Here is a 21,296-nt window from a genome sequence, read left to right on the forward strand (position 1 = left end):
CTCTATTGGTAGGTACATATATGTTTATAAGTGTTACATCTTCTTTGTGAATTTTCCCCTTATCAATATATGGTGTCCATCTTTGTACATTGTAACAGTTTTTGACTTAAAGTCTATATTGTCTTCTCTCATTAGTATAGCCACCTCCCACTTTCATTTGGTTACTATTTGCATGTAATATTTTCTTCTCACCTTTCACTTTTCATTCTACTTGTGTCTTTGAATTTAAGGTGAGTCTTTTGTAGATAGCATATAATATGGTGATGCTTTTTATCAATTCTGCCAATCTGTTTTTTTTTTTTTTTAAATTGAGATTGTTCACCTACCGTACAGCTATCCAGAGATCCAAAGTGTATAATCAGTTGCCCATGGTACCATCATACAGTTGTGCATCCATCACCACAGTTAATATTTGTTCAATTTTTAGAACATTTTCATTACTCCAGAAAAGAAATAAAGACAAAAAAAGGAAACTCCAATCCTCCCATACCCCTAACCACCCCCCTCCATTACTGATTCATAGTTTTGGTATAGTACAGTTGTTACTATTGATGAAAGAATGTTAAAATACTACTAACTGTAGTATGTGGTTTGCAATAGGTATATATATTTTTTTCCTATATGCCCCTCTGTTATTAACTTCTTGTTATAGCGACATGCATTTGTTCTAGTTCATGAGAGAGATCTCTAGTATTTGTATAGTTAATCATGGACATTGTCTACTGCAAGATTCACTGTTTTATACATTCCCATCTTTTAACGTCCAGCTTTCCTTATGGTGATATTTGTGACTCTGAGTATCCCCTTTCCACCACATTCACAGACCATTCAGCACTGTTAGTTATTCTCACAGTGTACTACTATCACCTCTGTCCATTTCCAAATGTTTACGTTAAACCTAGTTGAACTTCCTGCTCATGATAAGCAACCGCTCCCCTTTCTTTATCCTCATTCTATATGCTGGTAAATTATATTTCTTGTCTATGAGTTTACGTATTATAATTAGTCCGTATCAGTGAGACCCTGCAATATTTGTCCTTATGTGTCTGTCTTATTTTACTCAATATAGAGCCTTCAGGGTTTCTTCATCAACCCATTTTTTTTAAGACAGTTTTGTTCACACACCATACATTCGGTCCTAAACAGTCGTTGGTTCCCTGTATAGTCATGTATTTATATATTCAGCACCATTGCCACCGTCTATGTAAGGCCATCTACATTTCTTCCACAAAGAAGAAGGAAGAGTCAAAAAAAGTAGGGACAAAAGAAAAAGGAAAAAGAAAGAGAAAAAAAACATGACAGCTAGGAAGCAACAAAAGGAAAGATAGCATTAAACTAAAATAGAATAAAGAGTCAGACAACATCACCAATGTCAGGAGTCCCATACCCTTCCCCTGTATCCCCCCCCCATACACATTTAGCTTTGGTATATTGCCTCTGTTCTATTAAAGGAAACATAATACAATGTTTCTGTTAATTATAGTCTCTAGTTTGCATTGATTGTATTTCACCCCCCAATCCAACCCTATTTTTAACACCTTGCCTATTGACATTCATTTGTTCTACCTCATGTAAAAACATATTTGTACCTTTTCTTACAATCGTTGAGCACCTTAGCTTTCACTGAGTTATACAGTTTCATCTTTTGCTCTGGTGTCCCACATTGTCCTAACCTTCCTCTTTCAACCATACTCATGGTCATCTTTGTTCAGTGTACTTACAGTGCAGTTATGAATTTTAATAAATTTAATGTTGATATAAAGCTTGATTCTATATTCCAAATTTTTTTTTATGTCCCAATGTTGTCATTTTGAGCCCTTCCCCCTCCATTCTTAGATCCCATCCAGTGTCGTGCATTACATTTAATTGTCATTATCTCTTTAGTTTCTTTTTTTCCTCTCTCTTTTTGTAATTGTGAAAACATATGTATAATATAGTCTTCCCATATCAGCCCCTCCCAAGCATACCAGTCACTGAGATTAATCACATTCATAATGTTGCAATACCCTTACTGCCTCCCATTACTATAACTTTTCCTTGGCTCCAAACAGAAGCTCTACACTTATTTTGCATTATCTCTCCATTGCCCCTGCCGCCATACCCCACTGTGGTAACATGTACTCTATTTTCTGTCTATGTGAGCTTGCATATTATTTGATATTTTTATTTTTATTGCCATGTGTCTTAAATTTAACATCCTAAATCAGTAACAGTCTCATTTGCTTTGATACAAACTTAACAACTTCAATAACATACAAAAACTATATTCCTTTACCCTTCTGTCCCCCCATTTTTATGTAGTTCTTGTCACAAATTACATATTTTTTTTAGCGCTAATAAAATACTTTACTGAATTATAAACACAATACCAAACAAAATGAATTCAAATATTTTCTTTAAAAAAACTCATTTTAAAGTCTTTTCTATTCAGACTAATGACTAATGACTAAAGGCAGATATGGTCGTTTAACACAATTGGCTGACTTTATACAGCACTTATATATATTAGTCCATAAATATATTATTTAATGATTCAGAACATCCAATGCAATCATTTTACAGAATTAGGGGGTAAATTTCTAAGGAAAAAAAAAGATTTTTATGGATACCATCTTGTAGACGCAAGCCCAACAGTCTCGCTCTCAGAAGGATAAAGCCAATGCCTTTCCTCACAGGAGCTCAAGACTAAAGTTGCTTTGCTACCAAAATCTGTATTTCTGGTCCATTTTGAGCCTTGAGACAAGCTTCAAATATCCCCAAAGAAGGAAGCACAATGCACGTTGTGATTGCCTATTCAGCAGCAGTCAGCACTGCATTTGAAATAATCTCATTCTAAAAATTAAAGGTTAGCTACATTCATTGGCATTTCCTCCACTGTCTCAATGTCCCAAAGAATTCTCTTGTCTTCTTCAACATTTTTGGCCACAGCTTTCCTTCCAATTTGACCCCTACTGCCAATTCTTCATTGAAGAACAGCCTATGGTGTCCAGAATATCTCTGCCAGCTGGAAAGGCATGGCTGGCGTCTGCAGGTCCTCTGCTCGCAGGTTGTATTTCAGAATGGCTTTCTCCAAAATGTCTCTGGGCTTCTGTTTTAGCTTCTCTCTCCCAGCTCCTGTGTATCCTTGCTTCTTTCTCCCAGGGCATTTCTCTCTAAGTGTCTGGGGGTCCTCTCTTAGCTTCTCTGGGACCAACTCTCTGTCTGCATCCACAAGCATCTACAAGCAATGGTAGCATCTGGGTCTGTGTCAGCTCTTAGCTTCTCTCTTAAATACTCCAGTGAACTAATGAAGATCCACCCTAAATGGGCGGGGCCACACCTCCATGGAAATAAACTAATCAAAAGTATCACCCACAGTTGAGTAAGTCACATCTCTATGGAAACATCAATTGAAAGGCTCCATCCTAATCAAAAGACTAATAAATCTGCCCCCACAAAATTACATTAAAGAACATGGCTTTTTAGGGGACATAATATATCTGAACTGACATAGATGGATTATATGGTATGTGAGTATATCTCAATAAAATTTGCAGGTAACCCCCCCCCCCAAAACCAACTTTTGGTTGATAAATATTGTAATTAAATAAGGGATTAAAATACCAATAAGCCAGTAGCAATCAAAACACAGTTTGTCTCTAATCTCAGTTCCCTCCTGATAAGCCTCTTTCCTTCTGGTCCATGTCAGCACCACATCAGAAACTGAAATTCCTGACAAGCATTTTCTCAGAAGCCAGTATTCCCTTTGCCTTTTATTCCAAAAAGAGCAACATAACTGGTCATTCTCTCCTACGTCACATGGAGGATACCATTTCCTGTCCATTGAAGAGGTCCAAGAAGAAATTCATTCTATTAATTCTTCCTAAATACAGGTATTATTGTACCAAATCTTAGAACAAAGTAACCCTCTTTCAAAATTATTGTAAAGCATGATCCTTTCAAGGGCCAAGTCTTCTGTCATCACCAGAATCTGAAATGATCTCTCATAAGTTTTTTGATGACTTCCAACATATTGATTGGCATTGAGGCAGAAAGCAGTGCAACCTCGGCGGCAGCAGCAGGCTCGGCAGACGCCTCGGTTCCTCTCCGTGGTTAACAGCTGCACCAACACTGTAGAAGCCGCCTCCATGTCCCTGGAGCCCCGCTGCTCTTTGATGTACACCATCATCCCAGATATCCCCAAATCATTCCTCTGATCCGAATCAGGAATTTCTTATGATAAATTACATATTTATACATTATGAGTTCCAAGCCATCATTTTATCATTACATTTTTTTCACTTGTAACTTACTTTTTTTCTTTTCTTTTTTTTTTCATTTTTTAAATAAGATTTATTCACATACCATACAGTCATCGAAAGTATACAATCAATTGATCACATCACCATCACATAGTTTTTCATTGATCACCCTGATCTATTTTTTTAACATTTTCCTTGTACCAGAAAAAGTGATAATAAGAATTAAAAAAAAAATAATGAAAAAAAGAACACCCAAATTGCCTTTCCAACCCTATTTTTCCTTTAGTTTTTTGACCCCATTTTTCTACTTATCCATCCATACACTGGATAAAAGGAGTGCAATCTACAAGGTTTTCCAAATCACCCTGTCACCCCTTCTAAGCTATATTGTCATACCATCGTCTTCAAGAGTCAAGGCCACTGGGTTGGGGTTTGATAGTTTCAGGTATTTACTTCTAGCTATTCCAATACATTAAAACCTAAAAAGTGTTATATATATATAGTGCGTAAGAATGTCCACCAGGGTGACCTCTTAACTCCATTTGAAGCTTTACTTTGTTTCATTTTGCATCCCCCTTTTGGTCAAGAAGATGTTCTCAATCCCACGATGCCGGGTCCAGTTTCATCCCCAGGAGTCATATCCTGCGTTGCCGGGGAGATTTATACTCCTGGGAGTTAGGTCTCACGTAGAGGGGAGGGCAGTGAGATCACCTGCCCAGGTGGCTTACAGAGGGCCACATCTGAGCAACAAAGAAGGATTCAGGAGGAGACTCTTAGGCACAATTATAAGCAGGCCTAGCTTCTCCTTTGTAGCAACAGTCTTCTTAAAGGCAAGTCCTGTGATAGAGGGTTCGGCACATCAACCCACCAGTCCTCAGTGTTTGTGAGAACATCAGCAGCCATCCAGGTGAGGAAGCCCAACACCTGTGCATTTTCTCCCAGCTCCTCGGGGGCTCTGCATATTTTTTTTTCATTGTTTCTTTTTTTAAATTAACTTTCTCAAAAACTTAAAAAACAGACAATAAAAAACCATTTCAAACAAAACCGAAACAAAGGAATAAGAAAAAAGGAATATCGTATGATAGCAAATATCCTAGAATTACTTCCAACATATTCCTATTCTACCCCAAGTAAATATACAGACTATAACCCAGGAAAGGAATAAGAAAAACAAATAACTTAAGATAACTACATTTCTGTGAACTTGTTCCTACCACACCTACCAGAAATTAACAAATCATAGTCATTTCTGAGTGTTCCCAGAACATTGAATTCACCCTCAATAACTTATCTGTTCTTATTAGATTATCATTCCACCTTCTTTAATTGCTATCTATAGCTAGGTCCCCTACATTCTACATTATAAACCATTTATTTTACATTTTTCAGTGTTCACATTAGTGGTAACATATAGTATTTCTCTTTTTGTGCCTGGCTTATTTTGCTCAGCATTATGTCTTCAAGGTTCATCGATGTTGTCATTTGTTTCACGACATCATTCCTTCCTATAGCCGCATAGTATTCCATTGTGTGACTATACCACATTTTATTTATCCACTCATCTGTTGAAGGACATTTGGGTTGTTTCTATCTCTTGGCAATTATAAATATTGCTGCTGTGAACATTGGCATGCAGATGTCTGTTCGTGTCACTGCCTTCAGATCTTCCGGGTATATATCAAGAAGTGCGATCGCTGATTGAAGGGTAACTCTATATCTAATTTTCTAAGGAGCTACCAGACTGACTTCCAGAGTGGCGGAACCATTATACAGTCCCACCAACAATGAATAAGAGTTCCAGTTTCTCCACGTCCTCTCCAGCATTTGTAGTTACCTGTTTGTTTAATGGGAGCCATTCTAATCGGTGTGAGATTGTATCTCATTGTGGTCTTAATTTGCATCTCCCTAATAGCTAGTGAAGCTGAACATTTTTTCATGTGTTTTGTGGCCATTTGTATTTCCTCTTCAGAGAACTTTCTTTTTATATCTTTTGCTGATTTTGTAATTGAGTTGTCTGTACTATTGTCATTGAGTTGTAGGATTTCTTTAATCAGTTTTTTGTCAGATACATGGTTTCCAAATATTTCTTCCTATTTAGTTGGCTGCCTCTTCATCTTTTTGACAAATTCCTTTGAGGTACAGAAGCTTTAAGTTTGAGGGGTTCCCATTTATCTATTTTTTTCTTTTGTTGCTTGTGCTTTGGTGTAAGGTCTAGGAAGTGACCTCCTAATACAAGGTCTTGAAGATGTGTCCCTACATTATCTTCTAGGAGTTTTATGGTACAATCTCTTATGTTGAGGTCTTTAATCCATTTTGGGTTAGTTTTTGGGTAGGGTGTGAGATACCCAGTTCAGTGGTTTTGGGGGTTTTATCAAAGATCAGTCGGCCGTAGATCTTGCAGTTTATCTCCGAATTCTCAGTTCAATTCCATTGATAAGTATGTCTAGCTTTGTGCCAGTACCCTGCTGTTTTGACTACTGTCGCTTTATAATAAGCTTGAAAGTCAGGATGTGTAAGTCCTCCCATTTTGTTTTTCTTTTTTTAGAATGGTTTTAGCAATTTGAGGCATCTTCCCCCTCCAGATAAATTTGATAACTAGCTTTTCCAAATCTGCGAAGTAGGTTGTTGGAATTTTGATTGGGATTGCATTTAATATGTAGATGAGTTTGGGTAGAATTGACATGTTAATGACATTTAGCCTTCCTATCCATGAACATGGAATATTTTTCCATCTTTTTAGGTTCCTTTCTATTTCTTTTAGTAGAGTTATGTAGTTTTCTTTGTATAGGTCTTTTACATCTTTGGTTAAGTTTATTCCTAGGTACTTGATTTTTTTAGTTGCTATTGAAAATGGTATCTTTTTCTTGAGTGTCTCTTCAGTTTGGTCATTTCTAGTGTACTACTGACTTTTGTGTATTAATGTTTTATCCTGCTATTTTGCTAAATTTGTTTATTAGCTCTAATAGCTGTCATCAGTTTCTCGGGGTTTTTCAGGTATAAGATCATATCATCTGCAAACAATGACAGTTTTACTTCTTCCTTTCCAATTTGGATGCCTTTTATTTCTTTGTCTTGCCGGATTGCCCTGGCTAGCACTTCCAGCACAATGTTGAATAACAGTGGTGACAGCGGGCATCCTTGTCTTGTTCCTGATCTTAGAGGGAAGGCTTTCAGTCTCTCACCATTGAGTGCTATGGTGGCTTGGGTTTTTCATATATGCTCTTCATCATATTGAGGAAGTTTCCTTCAGTTCCTACCTTTTGAAGTGTTTTTATCAGGAAGGGATGTTGGATTTTGTTGAGTGCTTTTTCCGCATCTAGTGAGATTGTCATTTGATTTTCCCCTTTTGATTTGTTAATGTGTTGTAATACATTGATTGATTTTCTTATGTTGAACCATCCTTGCATGCCTTGAATGAACCCCACTTGGTCATGGTGTATGATTTTTTTAATGTGTCTTTGGACTCTGTTTGCAAGTATTTTGTTGAGAATTTTTGCATCTGTATTCATTAGGGGGATTGGCCTATAGTTTTCCTTTCTTATAGCATCTTCACCTGGTTTTGGTATTAGAGTGATGTTAGCATCAAAATGTGTAAGGTAGTGTTCCATTTTCTTCAATGTTTTGAAAGAGTTTAAGTAAGATTGGTGTCAGTGCTTTTTGGAAAGTTTGGTAGAATTCCCCTGTGAAGCCATCTGGCCCTGGGCATTTATTTGTGGGACACTTTTTGGTAACTGATTGGATCTATTTGCTTGTGCTTGGTTGAGGTCTTCTGTTTCTTCTCTGGTCAGTCTGGGTTGTTCATGTGTTTCCAGGAAATTGTCCATTTCCTCTACATTATCTAGTTTGTTGGCATACAGCTGTTCATAGTATCCTCTTATAGTTCTTTTAATTTCTTTGGGATCCGCAGTAATGTCACTTCTCTCATTATTTTGTTTATTTGGGTCTTTTCTCTTTTTGATTTTGTCAGTCTGGCTAGGGGCTTGTCAATCTTGTTGATCTTCTCAAAGAACCAACTTTTGGTATTTATTCTCTCTATTGTTTTTTTGTTCTCTATGTCATTTATTTCTGCTTTAATCCTTGTTATTTCTTTTCTCGTACTTGGTTTAGGATTAGTTTGCTGTTTGTTCTCTAGCTTCTTCAGTTGCTACATTAGTTCTTCGATTTTAGCTCTTTCTTCCTTTTTAATGTATGTGTTTAGAGCTATGAATTTCCCCCAGTACCGCTTTTGCTACTTCCCATAGGTTTTGATACGTTGTGTTCTCATTTTCATTTATCAGTTTCTCTTGCTGTTTCTTCCTTAACCCACTGATTGTTGAGGAGTGTGTTCTTTAACCTCCAGGTATTTTTGAATTCTCTAAGTCCCAGATGGTTGTTGACTTCTAAGGGTATTCCATTGTGATCAGAGAATGTGCTTTGAATAATTTCAATTTTTCTAAATTTGTTGAGGCTTGTTTTATGGCCCAGCATATGATCTGTTCTGGAGAAAGTTCTGTGAGCACTAGAGAAGAATGTGTCTCCTGGTGATTTGGGATGTAATGTTCTATATATGTTAAATCAAATTCATTTATCAGATAGTTTAGGTTTTCTGTTTCCTTACTGGTCTTCTGTCTGGTTGATCTATCTATAGGAGAGAGTGATGTGTTGAAGCCTCCTACAATTATTGTGGAAACATCAATTACCTCCTTTAGTTTTGCCAGTGTTTGTCTCATGTATTTTGTGGCACCATGATTGGGTGCATAAACATTTATGATTGTTATTTCTTCTTGTTGAATTGCCCCTTTTATTAGTATGTAGGGGACTTCTTTGTTATAACATCCTTTCATTTAAAGCCTATTTTATCTGAGATTAATATTGCTACTCCTGCTTTCTTTTGGTTGTAGCTTGCATGGAATATTTTTTTCCATCCTTTCACTTTCAATTTCTTTGTGTCCCTGTGCCTGGTGAGTCTCTTGTATGTAACATATTGATGGTTCATATTTTTTATTCAAGTCTGCCAATCTGTATCTTTTAATTAGGGAGTTGAATCCATTTACATTCAATGTTATTACTGTGAAGGCATTTCTTGAATCACCCATCCTATCTGTATTGGTTAGGGTTCTCTTGGGAAACAGAATCAATGAGAGATGTCTCTGATTATCAAATTGTAAAAGTGATTCACGCAACTGTGGGTATGCACGAGTCCAAATTCTGCAGAGCCGTCAACAAACTGTCAACTCCAAGGAAGATGTCCGATGAACTCCTCGGGAAACGAACCGACAACTTCAACGAACTCCTCAGGAAATGAACTGGGATTTTCGACGAATGTGCTCGATGAACTCCTCAGGAAATGAACCGGCAACTTCGATGAGCTCCCCAGGAAATGCTTCACTGGGCAGCTGAAGAAGAAGTGAAGATTCTCTAACCGTCCCGCTTATAAGCCTTCAACTGATCACCCGGACCAAATCCAGCCAATTGCATTCTCTCATTGTGGAAGGCACACCTCTTGATGAGTCATCAGTCAGCTGCAGTCAATTGACTGATGATCCAACAAACTGGCTGATCACCCGCACCAAATCCAGCCAATGGCACTATGCTTTGGTTACGTTTGTCAGATACATTTTTCCCCTCTCTCTTTTAATGTCCTTTAATGTATCCATACTGACTCTTTTTAGTTCTGGACTTTTCTCCATGCCTCTCTTTGCTTTCTTTGTTTCTCTGTCATTAGGGCTCCCTTTAGTATCTGAAGTAGGACAGGTCTTTTGTTAGCCAATTCTCTCAACATTTGTTTGTCTGTGAAAAATTTAAGCTCTCCCTCAAATTTGAAGGAGAGCTTTGCTAGATGAAGAATTCTTGGTTGGCAATTTTTCTCTTTCAGAATTTTAAATATGTCATGCCACTGCCTTCTCGCCTCCATGGTGATGCCCTTTAGCCACTGTGCTGGTTTGAATGTATTATGTCCCCCAGAAAAAGCCATATTCTTTGATGCAGTCTTGTGGGGCAGACGTTTTGGTGTGATTAGATTTGCATGGAAATGTGCCCCACCCAACTGTAGGAGATAACTCTGATGAAGTATTTCCATGGAGGCATGGCCCCACCCATTCAGGGTGGGCCTTGATCATTGGAGCCATATAAGTGAGCTGACGGGCAGAGGGAACTTAGTACAGCTGTGAGTGACATTTTGAAGTGTAGCTGAGAGTGAACTTTTCAAGAGGAGCTACAGCCAAGAGGGACATTTTTAAGAAAACACAGGAGCTGCAGATGAGAGACAGTTTGAAGATGGCCGTTGAAAGCAGACTCTTGCTCCAGAGAATCTTAGAGAGGACAAATACCCCAAGTGCAATTATGAGTGACATTTTTGAGGAACTGCAGCCTAGAGAGGAACATCCTGGGAGAAAGCCATTTTGAAACCAGAACTTTGGAGCAGATGCCAGCCACGTGCCTTCCCAGCTAACAGAGGTTTTCTGGACACCATTGGCCATCCTCCAGTGAAGGTACCTGATTGCTGATGTGTTACCTTGGACACTTTATGGCCTGAAGACTGTAACTGCGTAACCAAATAAACCCCCTTTTATAAAAGCCAATCCATTTCTGGTGTTTTGCATTCCAGCAGCATTAGCAAACTAGAACAGCCACCGATTCCCCTCAAGCCAGTTCTCCCCAACTTTATCTTTGTGGTGGGTGGAGGTATGTATCTTGTGGGAGTCCAACTCATGCACTAAATTTCTGTGTGTCGTTGGTGCTGCTCACCCTGAATGCGGGGGTGTGTCTGAGCCATTAGGTAGAGAGTGCAGCTTTAATAATCAAATCTCCCAGGTGTTTCTGGAGGCTTATAGCTGTTGTAGGAGTCCAAACTTTTGGTTTGGTCCCCCCACAGTCTGTATGTGCCACGGACCTACAAGTCCCTAGTATTGGTGTATGCTCCCTGGTAATTCTGTGTGGTCCCACCTCCATGGGCTTCTGCAGGGGGAAGACAGCCCATTGTCACAGGTGAGTGCAGTCTGCAAGGGTAGTGCTGGGCTGCTGCATCACTCAGGGGTGTTCCCAGCCTGCTGAAAAGATGGCTTTATGGGGTTGGGTTATTTTCCCTTTCTCGTGGACCTCCATCTTCCTAACTCTGGGACAATTAGTTGTGGGTATGTAAAAGGCTGTCGTCCACTCCGGATATCGAGGCGTGTGTGTATGTTGCTGGAAACACTTACCGCCACACTGGGTTGTGCGGTGCAGCTCTGGGCTGCAATGCTGGGCAGGAGCGTGCCAGCCGGCCAGGAAGATGGCTCTATGGGGCGTGGTTATTTTCCCTTTTTCACTGACCTTTGCCTTCTTAGCTCCAAGACAGTTAGCTGTGGGTGTGCGAAAGGCTATCGTTCATGCCAGATATTGAGGTATGTCCATGGGTTGTGGGGAAGCAGTTCCCACCACACTTCACTCCGCAGCTCTTACTGCCTCCTCTGCAACCTCTTTTGGGGTTTTAATCTAATCCCTCTCCTAATGCCAACCCTTGGTTTCTCCGGACCATGTCATGGCTGCCGGTTCCCTAGCAGGCTCACTCACTTGTTTCAGAATGCAGACTCTTGGATTCATCAAGTGCAGGGTCCCTGTGGATTTAGCAGACCTTGACCAGCTGGTGCATCGCTGGAACTGGTATTCTGGAGCACTTTCTTTTATCTATATTTTTCATGAGGCCGTTTTTTTGCCCTGTCTCTCCTAATCTACTATCTTCCTCACTCTCTGTTTTTACATTTTACACATTTGCCTTTTAGATCTCGTAGGAAGTAAAAAGTGGAGTTACAAACAAAAGCTGCAGTAATACTGTTGTTTATATTTACTCATCTTTATCTTTACCAGAGAAGTGGTTTCAGTCAGTTGTCCACTGTCCTTTTCCATTCAACATGCAGAACTATCTTTTGCATGTCTTGTCGAGCTGTTTTAGTGGTGACAAACTCCCTTGGCTTTGTTTATCTGGCAATATCTTAATCTCACCCTCATTTTTGAAAAACAGTTTTGCTGGATACAAATTCTTGTTTGGCAGTATTTTGCTTTCAGCACTTTAAATGCATCAAAGGCTTTAAATGGAAACCTTGCTTCCATGGTTTCTAAAGGGAAAATGGCATTTAATCTTATTGAGGCTCCCTTGTATGTGACATGTTTCTTCTCTCTTACGGCTTTCAGAGTTCTCTGTCTTTGACATTCAACAGTTGGATTATAACATGGCACAGTGTGTCTATTAGGGTTTATCATGTTTGGATTTCCTTGAGCATCTTGGATTTTCATGTCTTATGTTAAATTTGGGAAGTTTTCAGCCATTATTTCTTTGAATATTCTCTCTGCCCCTTTTGCTGTTTGCTCTCCTTTTCCTACTCGCACAGTATGAATATTGGTATGTTTTGTTGATGTTCCACAGGTTCCTCTGGCTCCATTTGCTTTTCTTCATTCTACTTTCTGCTCAGACTGAATAATGTCAGTTGTCTTATCTTCAGGTTCACTGATGCTTTTTTTCTGTCAGCTCCAATCTGCTGTTGAACCCCTCTAGGGAATTTTTAATTTCTGTTATTATGGTCTGCAGCTTTATTTGGTTCCTTTCCATAGTTTCCATCTTTTATTGATATTTTCTTTGTGTTCTTCTGTTCTTTTTCCTGATTACTTTAGTTCTTTGTCCATATCTTCCTTTAGTTCTTTGAATATATTTAGGTTTATTAAAAAAAAAAAAAACTTTTCCTGGAATGTCCTATGTGTGATTCTCTGCATCTATTGTTTCTAATACTTTGATCTTCTTTGCCTGGGTCATGACTTCTTGTTTCTTTGAATGTTTAGTAATCTTTTGCTGAAACTTGGACATTTTTGTATTTTATAGTGTTTTGGCTAGAATGTAGACTTCGAGGCATCTGTTCCTTAAGGTTTTATCCAGATGGTATTATGACAGAGCTTTCCTTGGTTGCCATGAGCTAATAAAAAAAACAAAACAAAACACCCTTCTGGGTCTTTGCAGAATGACCTTTGCAAGTGCTCTCCTTCAGGACTTATCCATACAGTGAATTTAGAGAATAGCTCTAGGTCATAGCTTGAAAAGCTCCCTTATCATTTCTGTGTGTGCATCTCGTCTTGGACATGTTTGTGTGGCCCTAGGAATTCCCCCCTTTTACGCGGATATGAAGGTCCACTCTTCTGTAATTTACTTTTTTTTTTTAAATTTTGAAATAAATTCAAAGTTATATGAACAGTTGCAAAAACAATACTAGCCCCATACACAGAATTCCATCATACCCTGAGCCCCCTCCCCCGATAACTCAATCTACCAACTTTAACATGCTGTCACATCGCTATTTCTTTCCCTCCCTATCTATCATCCATCATCTATTGCTCTGTCTTCTGAACATATGAGGGTTAGCTGCACACATCCTTGAGCATACAGTATAATTCACGTATACACTTCCCATGAACAAGAACATTCTTTTATGCAATCCCATTAAGCGCAGCTAAGAAGTACAATAGATTCAACAATGATACAAAGCTTACATTCTATATTTCCTTTTCCTTATGTGTCAACTGTGTCCCTTTGAGCCACCTGTCCTCTATCCTCCAGTCCCATCCAAGTTCATCCTTAGCATTCAGTCATCTGGTTAGACTGTCTTTTTTTTTTTTCAATTGTGGAAACATATATACAGCCTAAATCTTCCCATTCCACCCCCTCCCTAGCCTTTCATTAGTGGAATTAATCATGTTTAGAATGTTGTAATGCTCTTTCCCACCATCCATTACTAGAAATTTCCCTTCATCTCAAACAGTTACCCTACACTCATTTCTTAACTCCCCATTGCCCCTTCCCACATTTCTCTAAACCCAAACTCTGCTTTTCATCTCTATGGTTATATTCTCTGATAATTTCTTTGTGTTTACTGTGGGGCTTAAAATTAACCTCTTAAATCCGTATCAATCTTGTTTTTCTTTGATACCACCTTCACTTCAATAGGGCACATAAACTATGTTCCTATACTCCTTCATTCCCCCACCTTTATATAGTTGTCTAAAATTATATATTTTACATTGAGTTCAAAACCACTGATTTGTCCTTAGAGTTTGTGTATTTTATATCATGTAAGAAGTAACTCATGGAATTACAGTTCAAAAATTATTGACTTCTAGATGTATTCCATTGTGGTTGGAGAATGTGCTTTGAGTATATTCAGGTTTTTGTTTTTTTTTTTAAATTTATTGAGGCTTGTTTTATGTCCCAGTTTATGGTCCCTTCTGGAGAAAGATCTGTGATCACTAGAGAAAAATGAGTGTCCTGGTGATTTGGGATGTAAGGTACTATATATGTCTGTTAAAATTCTCTATATCTCTTTCTCCTTTCCCTGTCTCTCCACCAGCAGGGTTCCTCTCAGAATCTGAAGTAGGGCAGGTCTTTCATCGGCAAATTCTCTCAGCATTTGTCTGTCTGTGAAAAATTTAAGCTCTCCCTCAAATTTGAAGGAGAGTTTTGCTGGATAAAGTATCCTTGGTTGGAAATTTTTCTCTCTCAGAAATTCAAATATGTCATGCCACTGCCTTCTCGCCTCCATGGTGGCCACTGAGTAGTCACTAGTTAGTCTTATGTTGTTTCCTTTGTATGTGGTGAATTGCTTTTCTCTTGCTGCTTTCAGAACTTGCTCCTTCTCTTCAGTATTTGACAGTCTGATCAGCATATGTCTTGGAGTGGGTTTATTTGGATTTATGCTATTTGGAGTTCGCTGGGCATTTATGCTTTGTGTATTTATATTGTGTGGAAGGTTTGGGAAGTTTTCCCCAACAATTTCTTTGAATACTCTTTCTAGACCTTTATCCTTCTCTTCCCCTTCTGGGACACCAATGAGTCTTAAGTTTGGATGTTTTATTTTATGTATATATCCCTGAGATCCATTTCGATTTTTTTAATTTTTTTCTCCATTCTTTCTTTTGTTCTTTCATTTTCTGTTCTGTGGGCTTCTAGGACACTGAGATGTTTTTCATCTTCCTCTTGTCTTGTATTGTGAATATCCAGAGTCTTTTTAATTTGGCCAACAGTTTCTTTTATTTCCATAAGATCTTCTATTTTTTTATTTACTCTTGCAGTGTCTTCCTTATGCTCTTCGAGGGTCTTCTTTATGCCACTTATATCCTGGGCCATGGTCTTCTCGATGTCCTTTAAATCCTTTGCCATGTTTTCATTCCTCGATTGTAGTTCTTTGATTAATTTTGCGAGGCATAGTGTATCTTTCGATATTTTGATTTGTGTGTTTGGAGTTGGATTCTCCATATCTTCCGGTTTTATCACATGCATTAAGATTTTCTGTTGTTTTTGGTCTCTTGGCATTTGCTTTGCTTGATAGGGTTCTTTCAAGTTGTAAAGAAAAAGGGATATCGATCTAATTTTTCAGGAACACGGTTTGGTGACATACACTTTCTCTAACTAACCAGCAGATGGCGTCTGTGAGTCATCTATATCCCTCAAGTCAGTTCTCAACCTTGTTTCCTTGGTGTGTGGGGAAATGATTCTTGTGGGTTCAGTTGGAGAACTCAGTTTGGGTGTGTTGCTGGAGCTGTCCGCCCTGAATATGGGGCGTGTATACGGGTGGCCAGGGAGGAAGGGCAGTTCTAATGTTCAAATCCCCCAGGATCCCAGAGATTCAAGGCTGCCACAAGAGTCTAAGCCTTCATTTCAGTTCAGCCCCAGACCCTCTCTCTTGCTGATCCATAAACCACCGGACTTGGCGTAACGTCCCTGGGTTCTCCGAGTGGATCCCCCCTCCCAGCCGCGCTCCTCTAGGAGCTCAGCCGAGGGAATGCTGTGCTATGTTACCAGTGCGTGCCGTCCCACAAGGGAAGCCCCGGGCTGCCGGGCCGTGTGGCGGCGCACTCCCAGCCCGAAGCAAAAATGGCCGAACGGGGCGTCTCAGCCCCCTCCTCCTCGCACAGTTCCTCCTTACCAGCTCCGGGACAACTGGCGGGGCTCTGGGCTGTGGGCACGGCCCGGGCAGTAGTTTATCCAGCCCTCCGGGGGGCCAGCTGTGAGCCGCGGGTTTCGTTCTGCTTCCAGCTCTCCCCTCCGTTCCCTTAAACCCAAGGGTATCTGCTGCGGGCTATCTTCCCAGCCCCCTCTTGCTGTGTTTTACTGCATGGTTCCACAATTGCTGCTGGAGCCGCTCCTTTTTTTTTTTTTTTTTTTTAAAGAGCCAGCTGGTCTCTAAGCACTGAACCCTGGCTTCCCCAGCCCGCCGCACGGCTGTGGGTCTTCCAGCCAGCTTACTCACTCGTTTCAGAATGCCGACGCCCAGTTTCACCAAGTATACGGCTCCTCTGGAGCTAGGAGCCCTCGTCCAGCTGGCGCATCGTTGTAACCAGTGTTCTAGGTCACTTTCTGGTTTTTAGCTAGTGTTTTTCACGGAGGTGGTTTTTTCGCCGTCTCAGCTAGCCACCGTCTTAGTTTCTGTAATTTACTTTTAAATTTAGCAGATAAAAACATTTTCCCGGTATAACTATTTACTCTTTTTTTTTTTCCCCATGAAAAGTGTCATTTTCCAGTTCCTTGTAAAACTATTTGGCTCCTACCTAAGTGGAGAAAATTTACCACCAGGGAGGGCATTTTTGAATAATCATTGTATCATTCTTTATGAATTATGTGGGGAAAATCTGACAGAAATTTAACTCCAGAATCATCACAGTGTAATTTCCTTACTATCAAACAATAAATTTAGTGTTGCTAACTATTAGTTCTTGTAATTGTCTGCATTTGATCCTTAGTTGTAATACTGTAGTTAAAGTTTACATTTTTTTTTCTCTTTGCAGCGGTTATGTGACTATGTTTGTGATCTCCTCTTGGAAGAGTCAAATGTTCAGCCAGTGTCAACACCAGTAACAGTGTGTGGAGACATACATGGACAGGTAAAATTTCATGAGCAGGTTTTTTTGTTTTGTACTGTCCATAGTTCATGTGTGTTTCTATTTGTCCTGCAAAAAATACAAAAAATCGGCAGACGGTTGGCTAGGTTGTCTCAGTCTCTGAGACACTAATGATTCTTGGTTTACTGTGGAGCTTGTTGAAATTGCACTTTCAAAGTGAATAACATGCAGCATCTTTGCTCATTGAAAAAGTGGATATGAGACCCAAATATGACTGTTGAAATGTCTTATGATTAATAGGAGATATTGATGCTTTTTTCCTATTCGTTCAGTCACATATTACTGGAAATTTAATATTTCTTTGGTGAGGGTGAGAATAGCAATGGTTCAGAAAGTTAAAATTATTGGTGCATAATTTGACATCAGATTATAGATAAATTGGGATGAGGAAAATTCAGTTCATTCTTTAATTTTTTTTCCTTCTTTCCTTTTTTTTAAAGAATTTCAAGCAGTAGCTGAAATTGCATATCTTCTTTTTAGATTCTTACTGTTAGTTTTCAGCCTACTGGGGAACCTTAGGTATATTTGTAAAATTTTTTTCACTGCCCAATGAAAGCTGAACAGAGCACTCATAGCCTGTTTTTTTTAATCTTCATTTTATTGAGATATATTCATACCACACAGTCATACAAAACAAATCGTACATTCGATTGTTCACAGTACCATTACATAGTTGTACATTCATCACCTAAATCAATCCCTGACCCCTTCATTAGCACACACACAAAAATAACAATAATAATAATTAAAGTGAAAAAGAGCAATTGAAGTAAAAAAGAACACTGGGTACCTTTGTCTGTTTGTTTCCTCCCCTATTTTTCTACTCATCCATCCATAAACTAGACAAAGTGGAGTGTGGTCTTTATGGTTTTCCCAATCCCATTGTCACCCCTCATAAGCTACATTTTTATACAACTGTCTTCGAGATTCATGGGTTCTGGGCTGTAGTTTGATAGTTACAGGTATCCACCACCAGCTACCCCAATTCTTTAGAAACTAAAAAGGGTTGTCTAAATTGTGCGTAAGAGTGCCCACCAGAGTGACCTCTTGGCTCCTTTTGGAATCTCTCTGCCACTGCCCTTTTGGTCAAGAAGATGTTCTCCATCCCACGATGCCAGGTCTACATTCCTCCCCGGGAGTCATATTCCACGTTGCCAGGGAGATTCACTCCCCTGGGTGTCTGATCCCATGTAGGGGGGAGGGCAGTGATTTCACCTTTCAAGTTGGCTTAGCTAGAGAGAGAGGGCCACATCTGAACAACCAAGAGCATAGCCTGTTTTTATACATACAGTGCAGTTGGGTCTATCAGACAAATAAAAACAGTGAATAGTATAGCATTTATGGATGTCAACATGACTTACTGTCATCTTTGCAGTTTTCCTGCCTTAAATATCACTACCTTTAGGAGCAGAAATGTGTTTAAATTGGCTCTGAATGAGAGCTGCTCTTTGAATTAAGTCCTATTTTGGCTACTTAGTGGGTTAAGTTCCTTTTGACTTTTTCAGGCTGTTTTGTATATGGTTAAGGATATAATAAATTTGACATCTGCATTTTATCAGCTTCTAAATAGAGGCTCCATTTGTCATCTTTGATCTGTTAAAATTATTATAGTTCTCTGAAGAAAACTTTAAGAAAGGGTTTCTTAAGTTTTTCATATAATGTCTCTCCAAAAATATAATAAACATTTGTATTTTGTTAAATTTTGCATAAATGATATTAATATAAACAGTGTCCTTAACACATTCCTGAGAATTGGAATAAACCAAGTAATGTTTTCCTCTGGTTATTGAAATGTAGAGATTTTCTCTGCGACCAGGGACATTTAAATAAACAAACCATAGCCGTGATCAAAGGTCAGGAAGTTAGAGAGAACGTGAAACTACTAAAATTAATTAAAATCATAAAATTGTACTTCTATACTGTATATACCTTTGGTCAAATGTACAATACTTGCCAATATTTTTCTTTTGTTTTGAGGTAAACAAACTGAGTTTTCATATATACCATGTCAGTAAATTTTTTCAAAGAGCCATCTGAGATAGGACTATTTTGTAGAGAAGGAAACCCAGACTGAAAGATTGAAAAATTGGCCCAAACTTGTGTTGCTACTAAAGGGCAGAGCTGAGATTTGAAACTCATTCTTCCGTTTAGTGGCCCATGTCATTTTAAGACTACCACCAAACCAAGAGCATTATTTCCCTTATACTTGACCCTTAAAAACAACTGCTAAACAAAAGCATGGAACTTGACTGATTAATGAACTCTACTGGCTGATTAAATTAAATGTAGTATGTATCCTTTGGGACTTGTACAGTTGTCTTCCCTTTGGGCCAGTTCTGAAACTGCAGGATATGTTTGTGAGTATGAATAGACAAATCAGTATGCATGTAAAACTGAGAAGTATTGAGGCAGTGTAATCTAGTGAGGAAAACAATTGGCAGTATTTGTTGCCAATGATAATTTTTCAAGTGAAAAATTGGAATTTTGGAAAATTCAAGTCTCTCATCACCATGACCCTAACAGCTTCCAATACTTTAAAGACTTATCTGATGAGATGGGTGGTGATTGTTAACTAGTGTGGTTTTTTGATGTTGTATAATGAAACGTCATTTCCATTTACCAGATGAACATTGTATGAACCGCTCAGAGTACAAGTTACACCAATGTAGCATTGTATGAAAAGATTGTTGATATGGTTTCGGATTTCATGCTATGACTTAACCTTTAAGATTCCTAAACTACTACTTGCCAATTTTGGGGGCAGTATTAAAGAAGACTGTTCAAATTTATCTGAAAAGGTCATTAAAATATTCCTTCCTTTTGCAGCTTCCTACCTTTGTGAAGCGTATTTTCTTCATATGAACCCATTAGCATATCACAATAGATTGAATGCAGATGCAGATATGAGAATCCAGCCAATGTTCTGTTTAGCCAGACATTGAAGGAATTTGCAAACTATAAAACATTGCCACTCTTCTCACTACTTATTTTTTGTTTTATAAAATGTAGTTCATTTGGTTTATATTTTTAAATGTATTTAAATATTTTTTAAAATTCTCAGTTTTAGTTCCTAATATGGTAAATAAAAATTGATATGATCTACCAAAAGCGTTTTGGGGACCTCTGATTTTTAAGACTATGAATGGATCCTGAAACCAAAAATTTCGAGGACTGCTGAGCTAGCTGTCTCTTTGCCTCTAATGAAGGAATAAAATCCACTTCTCAGGATTGTTTTTGGTTTAAAATGAGAACATTTCATAGGGTCTGAAATATAAAAAACATGTAGTAAATGGTAGATATTTGAAATTATGAGGTGGGTTTTCAGTGATGTCAGTCAAGGGTAATCCTCTGCACACATTCTCAATAAATGTCCATGATGTTAATGAATTTTGGAATAAACTTCAATATGGAGAGGGAAATAAGGGGTCATTGAAGCAGGAGATTTAATTGTCTGCGTATTAAATATATTTAGGGTTAGTGGAAAGTTATAATGTTTTTATTTAACAACAAATTTCATCAATATAGAAGTTTGACACTCTTCTACCATACTTTTATAAAAGCAGCTGTTTTGTAAACCTTTTTAATGTTGCCTTCCTTACTTGTGTGTATAATTTTTACATAGTAAAATTGTGTAGTTATGTTATAGATATAGTTTTGTCTGCCTTTTCCCTAATTGTTTTTCCATTTTGCTACATAGTCTTCATCATAATCATTATTCATGACTGCATAAGATCCTTGAATTGGTAGATCATAATTTATTAAATATTCCCTTGTGTTGGTCATGAAAGTTATTTCCTTTGTTATTATAAATGTTGCCATAATAATTTTTTTATATGTTTGCATAGCATTTGATTTCTTGTTTTCCTTTAGGATTTAGTCACAGAAGCAGAATCACTAGACCAGAGTTTATAAACATTTTTACAGGTCCTGAAATGTTTTGATAGACTGCTTTCTAAAATGATTATAACTATATATTATGGAAAGATATATGTACATTTGTATGTGTATGTATATGTATATTACTCCTTTTACTGTTTTTATTTTTAAATATATACAAAGATATATATACACACACACATACACACACATTCCTCTCACAGGGAGGAACTCCACTAATAGAAAGGGGTTACAAATATTTTGAACAAATAATAGTCTACCACG

General features: G+C 38.3%; 1 protein-coding gene across 1 annotated transcript in view; it reads left to right on the forward strand.

Annotated features, from left to right (window-relative positions):
• The window catches only part of PPP6C (protein phosphatase 6 catalytic subunit), a 54,789-nt gene that overhangs the window by 24,420 nt on the left and 9,073 nt on the right, over window positions 1-21,296 (forward strand). Inside the window, exon 2 of the mRNA XM_037797720.1 lies at window positions 17,022-17,117. Coding sequence (XP_037653648.1) covers window positions 17,022-17,117 — 96 coding nt within the window. The remainder of the gene's footprint in view (window positions 1-17,021; window positions 17,118-21,296) is intronic.

The sequence above is a fragment of the Choloepus didactylus genome, chromosome 10, assembly GCF_015220235.1.
Source record: "Choloepus didactylus isolate mChoDid1 chromosome 10, mChoDid1.pri, whole genome shotgun sequence".
Classification (NCBI taxonomy): domain Eukaryota; kingdom Metazoa; phylum Chordata; class Mammalia; order Pilosa; family Megalonychidae; genus Choloepus; species Choloepus didactylus.